This window comes from Belonocnema kinseyi, chromosome 8, assembly GCF_010883055.1.
Source record: "Belonocnema kinseyi isolate 2016_QV_RU_SX_M_011 chromosome 8, B_treatae_v1, whole genome shotgun sequence".
NCBI classification, from domain to species: domain Eukaryota; kingdom Metazoa; phylum Arthropoda; class Insecta; order Hymenoptera; family Cynipidae; genus Belonocnema; species Belonocnema kinseyi.
The window spans coordinates 74,491,716-74,501,642 of NC_046664.1; the positions used below are offsets into that span (position 1 = coordinate 74,491,716).

The window sequence follows — 9,927 nt, forward strand, 5'->3', positions numbered from 1 at the left end:
TATTTATATTTTATAATTATTCATCTTAAATTTAGCAAATTGTCTCATCGTCCCGAAATTTGGAAATACCAAATTTTAAATTAAATCATTTAAATCAATTATGGATTTAAAAATTTAGAGAGCAAATTTTTCATAAACTTGGCTAGTCATCCCTAATTTTCGGAACAACCAATCCATCCCCTTTTCCAACTCCCCAAATTTTTCGGGACAACTAGACGCATCCGAAAATTGAATATTTAAAAGTAATAAATAAAATATCTTAAAATTGCCAAGATATTTAAAATAAGATTACTATAATTTATTAAAATAGATTTCTAAAAAATTCAAAATATAAAAATTAGTCCCATTAAATTATATTTAAAAATTCTGTAATTTCATTACTTATTAAAAGATATTATTTTTATTAATTATTGTGGATTGTTATAGATTTCAGTTTAAATTTATAAAAGCGAAGAAAATGTTATTGAATTTATGGGTCCAAGGCCTGATACTTATAAGTGGCGTATACAATCCTGTTTTGACAGATGACTCAACGCTTACTTTTCTCAGTGTAGTAAGTATAATTTATTTGATAGCACTATGATATCGTTTGTTTTTAAGAAAATTGAAAAACCGTCTAAATTTGTCATTGTTTTCTTTGAAACGCGTACTCTGCAAACAAATACAGCTGTATTATTTTTAATTATTAAATATTTCAAATAGTAGAACAATGTATGTCGACATTTTCAATATTATTTTCACAACTTTATGTATAGAGTGAAAATAAATTTTTTTTTAAGGAATGGAATTCATGTAAGCCCTAAAGGGACACATTATGAATAAAGAAGAATATACATTTTTACATCACTTGTTAATAAATGCCATGAAATTTTACAAATTTCAGATTGCCCGTCATGCAGACCGAGCTCCATTCCCCCCACTTGAATTTTACCCGAACGATCCATATCTCAAATATAATTTCGATCCTCCAGGATACGGACATTTGACGGAAGTAATAAGCATTGTATTCAAAACAACAGTGTAAACTCAAAAATAAACTTTTTCCATGTGAAGAGTGGGTCACGTGACCAGATTCCTACTTTACCGACATTTTTTTTATATCCTAACTTATTTTCACAGGAACGCCACTTCAGAGTTTAAAATTTAGTATAATAAATAAGAAACATTGAGAAAGGCAGATCTGGTCTTAAATTTCAAAAATTATGAAAAAAGAAAAAAAAGTTGTAAAAAAACAGTTTATAATTATTTAAATTTAAGACCAAACCCACCTCTCTTAGTGTTTCTTATTTATTTTCCCAAATTTTCAACTCAATGTGAAAATAAGATAGGATAAAAAGTGTCAGTATGGTAGGAATCTAATCACGTGACCCTTTCATCACATGGCCTTAAATTAAGAATGTCGATATTTAAATTTCAAAATGTTACTGGTGAAAATTTGGGGGTTAATCGAGGCTTGCAAAAAAATTTTTTAAACTTGGGCAAAATTTTTAATCAAGAAAATTCCACTGACTTCCATAAAAATAGAATGAATTTAGAGGAACTTAAGGGAAACAATAAGAATTCGATGAAATTCATAAAAATTCAAGGTCAATTAAAAAAATTCAAATGAATTGAAAACAATATAAAAAATATTAAAATACTTGATTGAATTCAGTAACTTTGAAACGAGCCTAGAAAAATTCAAGAGAATTGAACAGAATTTGATAAAATGCCTTACAAATTAAAGTGAGGTTAAAATAATTTCGGATTAGTTAAATAAATACTTTGAAAAATTAAGAAGAATCCATTGAATTAACTGAAATTGAATGAGTTTATAAGAAATCAAGTCAATTGAAAAAATTCACAAGGATGTAAAATAATTTAAAATAATTTAAGGTGAACTCCAATAAATTGTTTAAAAAAAATTGATCTGGGTGGGATTGAGTGAATTTAAAATAGCTCAAAATAATTTTAAAAAATTAAGAATAAATTAGTCAGAAAACAGGGCGAATTATAAATAAAATACAAAAAATATTTGAAAATCTCTTCAAATCTTTGAAGCCCTAATAATTCCCTTCATTCTTGGAAATAAATTATTGACATCCATTAAAATATTACAATCCCTTATAATCCCTTACAACGATTAAAACCCTTAAAATCTTTTGAAATATTTGTAAATATTCTAAAATGTTCTAAATCTCTTCAAACTATTGAAATAAAAAAAGAAAATTTTGTAAATCTTTTTAAATTTTCTACATATTCTTAAATATTTTGGCATCTATCGAAATTCCCTCAAACTTTTTAAAGCTTTTAAAAACCCCTGGGAATCTTTTCGAATTCCCTAAAATATTTATTTATTATTAAATTACTTAAAATATTAACAAATTTCTTTGTCATCTTTTCAAATAACATAAAATATTTCAAATTCTTCAAGTGAATTAAAAAAATTTTTAATTAAAACGAATTCCAAAGAATTAAATATAAATCAGGATAAAGTATTAAGAATACAGGTTGAAGTTGAAAAACTGAATTCCAATCTTAGAAACCCTACAAAATACCTCACTTCTAAGGAAAATAAATTCTTTGAAATCCATTAAAATATTCTAAAATCCCGTGAACTTCTATGATGATATTTTCTGAACTCCTAAAAAATATATTAAAATACATTGACTGTTTTGAAATTCCTTGAAACCATTGAAATCCTCGGAGAACTTATAAGATAACGTAAATCTATATCTTCCGAAATTCAATAATAATTCCTTGAAATCTTTGAAAATTCCCTAAAAGATTACAAATTAAAAGCCAGTCGGTGCGCCGTGGAATTCAACGGAGAGAAAGTAGGGAAAGTAAAGGGAAATGGGATGAGGGAAGGAGAAGAACTGAGAGAAAGAGAAGTAGAGGAAGTAGAAGTGGGAGGAAGCAAAGTAGGGGGAGTATGAGTAAGGGAACTAGGAAAGTTAGGGGAGACAAGGGTGGTGAAGAGTTAAAGATGAGTAAGTAAGGGACAGTGAGGAGTGAAAAGACATCCCAGGTGAAAACGTTATATATAGTTTGTATATAGTGGACTAGAACAATGATATTTTTCATTTGTTTCATAAATTTTGCTGCGTAAAATAATGAAAAATCAGTATTCTATTACTTGATTGTCTACTATATGTAAACTATATACAGCTTTTTACTTGGGATGGCAGGGAAGGGGGGTAGGAGAATAAAAAGGGAGACTATTAGGAGGAGTGATTATAAAGAAGGTATAGTAAGGGAGGGGCGGGATAAGTAAGGTGATATAAGAGAAGCAGAAGAAGTAAGAAGTAGGAAGATTGCGTCGCAGTGGAAAACGTGAGGGAAGTAGAAGAAGTGAGTGGAGGGGAAGTAGAGAAGGTACAAAAAAAGTTTGGCAATCTTAAGAAAGCAGGAGAAGCGACAGGAGGGGAAATGTGAAGAGTGGGGATAAGTACGGGATGTTATGAAAATCAGGAGAAGTACATGAATCAGGGAAGTTAGGGGAGGAAAAGTAGGAAAGTCAGGGGTGAACAGAGGTGAGAAGGAAATGAGGGTGAGTTAGTAAAAGGAAGTGAGGGATGATGAAGTATAGAGGGGAAGGAAAGTAGGAGAACGAGGGAATATGGGTAGTAGAGGAATTGAGTGGAAGGGAAGTATAGGCGAACGAAGTAGGGGAAGTAAGTGGAAAAGTATAGGAAGGGAGGCGAGGGAGGGAGAAGTAAGGTGAAGCAGAAGAAGTAAAAGAAGGATGAGATTCTGAGAAGTGCAATGAACTATTAGGAGTAATGAAAGTGAGGGGACTTAAAGTATTGGAAGTTGGTAAAATTAAGGGAAGTGAGAGTATGAGAAGTATAAGACGTAGGGGAAGTTATTTTAGAGGAAGTAGAAGAAGTGATGTTAATGACACAGGGAAAATAAGGGAAAGGTTACTAGGCAAGTGAGGATAGGGTAGGTGAAGGAGAAAGTAGGGAAAATGAAAAAAAGTAATGGAAAAAGAAGGAATAGGTGAGGGAAAGTCTATAGGAGATGTTCATTTAAACGACCTAATTAACGTCCTAATAGGCTACGAAACCCTTTATGGTACTAATTTTTGGGCATGCCGAGATTACTCTTAGCAGTTTCACCTGAATGACTTTTTATCCTTAATTTTTCCCGTACTCAGAATTTCAGGGCATTTCTAAATTTAAGGTTTAAACTTTTTGTGTATCATTTTTTACTGTGAATATTTTTAATTATTTCTAAGTATACATTTATAAAATGTATTAAAAATGTTTTATTCAGAGTGGCAAGTCAAGGGCATTTGACCTTGGTCTATTTCTTCGTGATACATACAATGATTTTTTGGGATCTACTTATATCCCGGGTTCTGTTGAAGCTAGATGTTCGGACGTGAATCGTACAAAAGAATCTTCAAACTTGATTTTGAAGGGTTTGTTTCCAGCAGCGGAGGTACCCATAAAATCTGAAGACAAAATAGAAGATGTCCTGTTTTTCCCTCAAATATGTCCTGAGTGAGTTTTTTCAATTTAAAATAATTAAGTACGGGCAATATTTAAACCTGAGTTCATATGTAGAATATTTTTCGAAAAAAGGAACAATTATAAATTTAAGTTGAAAAATTAGAAGTACTTTAGAGCCTAATCCCCATGTAAACAGTAAAATTCAGTGGTCGCAAACTTTCATTTTTTAAATTATTTGACTTTCCCCTGATTTTTCCCTAACTAATTTTACATTTTCCCTGACTATTAATTCTTAAGTACAAAAATTCTAATCTTGTACCATTTTTAATATATAATCTTTTATAAGCCTACCCACACTTTTCCAGGTTGCCGCGGCTCATCAACATTTTTTTTCGCTCGCTGGATTTCGGTGAACCAAGACACGACCCTTTTTAATTTATTTTTTTAGGGCTACTACAACATACATTTTTCACGGTCAATGAAATAACAAAGTTGAACTCTAAAGTTAAAAATTTTTCTATTTGAAGTATGATAAAAATTGAGCTGTACAAATTATTTTAAGTAATTTTAAGCAAACTTTAAAAAAATTTCCTTAAATAGTCCAAATTAATTTTTGACAACTTTGGAAACCTTTTTAAATATTCTCTTAAAATTAAATTTTCAAAATAAAAAAATAATTTGATAGTTTTCCAGGAATCTTTAAAACAAAAATTATTTTTCTAAAGCCTTTCTGTTTGCACCAAAATTTCGGTATGAATAGTCGGCTTTTGTAAGTGTAAGTAGAAGCTTCGTTTAAATTATTTAATTTTTGTTTATTTATACATTTATACATTTCAATTCAACAATTTTATTTCCAAACTTAAAGCTTTAAAATAAAACAATTAAAATTGTAACGTTCAAAGTTTTTTTTAAGTTTAGGCTATAGTTGTTTTGTAACTCCTGATTTTGAATAAACAGCCAAATATTTCCGAATATTAAGCAATTGATATTTCACTTAATTAGAAAATTTCAAATTTTCAAATTGAGACTGAAACAATATCTGAAATTTATAAATTTAGAAATAATAATTAAAAAACAATGATTAAATAATTAATAAATGTAAATTACTTATGAATTAATGCACAATAATTATGAATACATTATTTTGAAGTTTTTTTTTAAATTGAAAATACTTTACAAAGTTTTAATCGAGCGTTCGCCTTCATATTAAGTCCTAAGACTTTCAAATTGAAACGATTTAATTTTTTACCTAAAAATCTGAATATTTTCTATCTTTGAACTAATTGCGAATCATATTGTAAAATTAATTTTATTATTATTATTTACTTTCTAATCCTTAGTGTACAGTTCAATTTTAAAAATCATTATAATTTGCATTCACAGTTGATCAGCAAAAAAATTTGTTTATCCAAAATTGTCGGTTTCAAACGCTTCTAATTTTTAATTTTTAATTTTTTATGTCTTTAAAACTGCATGTTTTTAACCAAATATTTTAGAATTAAGCATTGCAAGCCTAATGATATCATAGTTAAAAAAACACATAAAAATTCAACTAATTACTTTTTTAAACTCTTAAAATCAAAATTGGACAGATTTTTGGCTACAAATTTTTTTAATTCTCGTTCAAAAAATAAATTTATTGTAATTTTAGTTTAAAATAAAACAAAAGAATAAAAATAAATTACAACATTTTTTAAAAATCCATTGATTTTAGTAGAATTGGAGTGCATTTAGAATAATTTAAGGGAAATTAAGAGACTTAAATTAAATATCTAAAAATGCAATGTGAGTTTAAAATATTTTTAAGACGAATTAAACGAAAACTAAGGAAAGTGCATCAAACTGCGTAGAATTGAGTGAATTTACAAAAATTCAATCAAAATAAAAAATTCAAAAGAATTCAAAAGAATTTAAGCGAATTTAGGTTGCATTTTTGAAACCCTAAGAAATAATTTACTTATTGTGAATACATTTTTTGAAATCCGTTAAAATATTATGAAACCCCGTAAAATTTTATGAAATCTGTTATTTTCTGAGTTTCTGTAAAATTGATTAAAATAAATTAAGAGTTTTTAAAATTCCGTAAAATCATTTTAATCTTCGTAAATAATGATCTAATCCTTTAAAAACTTTTGAAATATTCCAAAACCTTATAGATCTTGTGAAATCATTCCGTATCTTTTAAAACTCTCTAGAAAATTCTACACAGCCGCATAAACTTTTTTTTAATCTCTTAAAATAATTAAAATCATTGCAAATGCCTTGGAATCTGATTATATTTTCTGAAATCCTGGAAAATTTCTCAAAATACCTTGAGAGTTTTCAAAATTCCATAAAATCAAGGAAATTCTCAGAAATATGATCAAATCTTTTGGAATATTTTAAAATATCATAAAAACTTATAGTTCCTGTATAATTTTTCCCTATATTACAAAACACAATTCAATTCTTTAAAGCCTTTTTAAATACTCAAAAACATTTTAAATCTTCTGAAATTTTGTGAAATTGTTTTAAACATTTCAAACTCTTTGAAATATTTTTAAATACTTAGAAATAGCTTGAAAGTTTTTAAAGCTCTTGAAATTTTTTTCGATTTTTTAAACATACCCTAAAATGCTTTTGTATTTTTTTCCAGGTCTCCTTTTATCACATTAAATAATGAAATTGCCGTTTGTTAAGGATGTAAAAAATGAGCCATTTCCGTTTTTTATTGATCAATCATTTTTAAAGAAAACAGACCCATAAATAAACAAATTCTTATTTTTTTACGAACATAAGTCATCTTTGAAGGTTTGAAATGTTTAAATTTTGTGAAATCTCATGAAATCTTTGTGAATTCGTTGAAAACTCTTAAAGTACTTAAAATCTTTGTGAGATTTTGAAATTTATGTGGAACCTTTTGGAATCCCTTTAAATTTTTGTAAAATCTTTAAAATTCTCAAAATCTAAAATCTATATGAAATTGGTAGAAAACCTTTTGAATAAGTTTTAAATATTTGAAATCGTTTAAAATCTTTGAAATGTTTTGTAATCTTTTAAAAATTGTATGAAATCTTTTAAATATTTGTGAAAGCTTTCTTCAATATTTGTTTGTAAAATTTTTTTTCTTCGTTTGAAATCATTAAAGTCTTTTGAAATATTTGAAATCGTTTAAAATATTTGAAATATTTGTGAAATCTTTAAAATCTGGGTTACATACCATTTTCAAATCATTAAATTCCTTGCTATCTTTATAAAATGTTCCATATCTTTGGTAAATTTTTCTGAAAGCTTTGTGAAATCTTTTGAAATATTAATGAAATCTCTCCTAAATATTTTTTGTGAAACCTTTTTCATTCGTGGAAATCATTTAATTATTTGAAATAGTAGGAAATCTTTTTAATTCTTCTAAAATATTTTAAAATCTTTTAAACCTGTTAAATTTGGTGTATTGTACTCTTTTTGAAATCTTTGGAATACTCGCATTCTTTTGAAATCTTTATGAAAATTTTATGAAATCTTTAAAATATTTATGAAATGTTTCTTAAAATTGCGCATTCATTTGAAATTACTAAAATATCTTTTATCTGTGAAAAAACTTTTAAAATCTTTGAAATCTCGTTTACTACATCCTTTTTGAAATCTTTAAAAGCATTGACGTCTTGTGGAAGTTTTAAAATCTTAATAAATATTAGAAATCTTTCAAATCTTATGTACAAGCCTTTTTCAAATCTTTGCTATCCTTTTAATCTTTACGAGATATTTAAAATCTTTGGATAATTTTTGTGGAATCTTTGAAATCTTTGTCAATTTTTTAAAAAAATATTTGTGATTTTTTTCTGAAATCTGCCTTTGTAAAATCTTTTTTATTCGTTGAACTAATTAAATTATTTAAAATCTTTGTAAAATCTTTCAAAATCTTCGAAAAGGTTGTAGAATATTTGAAATCTGGTGTAAGTACATTTATTAAATCTTTAAAATCCGTAAAAATCTTTGTGAAATTATCAAAATCCTTTTAAATATTTTAAAATCTTTGACATGTGTTGAATATCACAAAAATTGTATAAACACCAGGTCCCATAAAAACCGGTCCGGTTTTGTCATTCCTAGAATTGTTAGCCCACGCAGTTCCTCAGGTGCAGGGCGAGAGACCGTTGGGACTTTCGCCTCGGAAGGGCCGCAGTAAGCGAGTACTCAGTCGAGTATATTGCGCAATATTATGTATTACAATTAGAAATTTTAAAAAAAATTTAATTGGAAAAATTATTTTTCGAGGGTAGCCATTTATTAACAAGACCAGTGCTAGGAAACCCCCGAAACTGCTATCATATGGTACTTGGAGTGTATATTATCAAAGACGAAATTAAAAACGTATAGATCTATTCACACTAATAAAGTCGTTTCATTGCAATCTATAAAATAATTTGTATAAAGTTAAAAATGAAATAGAAATGTGATTAAATAATGCTAGCAATTTATAATGAAATAATATATAATATTTCGTACATTCAGATACGTAATGGATTATTTAAACGCAAATGAAAAACCAGACGTAAAGGAAGAGCTTGCAAAATTAGAAGATTTCATGGAAAATTTAAGTAAGTGGACTGGCAAAAACATAACTTCGTCGATTGATATGTATCTTCTTTACACAACTTTGGACACCGAAAAGTTCATGAATCTTACGCTTCCATCTTGGACCAATGGTATCTATCCAGATGGTGATCTTCTGAATGGAACGCTTCTGGAATTTAAAATAATGAATTATGACGAAAAGATGAGAAAACGAAACGGGGGTAAGTTAAAAATTTAAAGTTGCACAGCAGGGCGTTCTTGAAAAACTCAAACGTTTTTTTGATCACGCACGCACCTCCTAAACTTGTTCTGTTTGGTGATCAAATACGAGGGTTGTTCAAATATGATCGAGACAAACGCTGTAGATGGCGCGCATGTATGTTTTGAAGGTCGTGGCTTGAGTATGTGATAGCTGGGTCCCTTACGAACAGTATGGCATAGTTTTCGTCGGGAGCGCATGTTTAACGCGCGTGCTACGACCATGAGTGAAGGTCAAGTGACGTAGACTTGACATAGCAGTAGCTTGGACGTGATGCGCGCACGTGTATTTTCAACTGTTTATTTCCATGAATCGTAAAAATAAACAGTTGAAAATACCTGCGCGCGCATCACGTCCAAGCTACCGTTATGTCAAGTAAATGCTACGTCGGTTTCTCAAATCTTATTTGTGGACTCTCCTTGAGTAGGGCTACCGTGTTTAAATGGACCAAAGCATTCAAGGACGACACCAGACAACATTCGCCGCGTAGAACAAATGATTTTGGAGGACCGTAGAATGAATGTTCGAGACATTTCGGCTGAACTCGGAATCAGTATTGGTAGTGTAGAGTCTATCATCCACGAGCACCTTCAATATCACAAGGTTCCAGCACGAAGTGCGATTCTTCTCCAGGACAACGCGAGCCCTCATACCGCACGCCACACGCTCGATACA

At 28.8% G+C, this 9,927-nt stretch overlaps 1 protein-coding gene across 1 annotated transcript in view; it reads left to right on the top strand.

Moving 5' to 3' along the window:
* Nucleotides 1-2,840: 2,840 nt before the first annotated feature.
* LOC117178552 (venom acid phosphatase Acph-1-like) overlaps nucleotides 2,841-9,927 on the top strand; it is a 13,302-nt gene continuing 6,215 nt past the window's right edge. Inside the window, exons 1-3 of the mRNA XM_033369980.1 lie at nucleotides 2,841-2,903; nucleotides 4,261-4,490; nucleotides 8,931-9,214. Coding sequence (XP_033225871.1) covers nucleotides 2,841-2,903; nucleotides 4,261-4,490; nucleotides 8,931-9,214 — 577 coding nt within the window. The remainder of the gene's footprint in view (nucleotides 2,904-4,260; nucleotides 4,491-8,930; nucleotides 9,215-9,927) is intronic.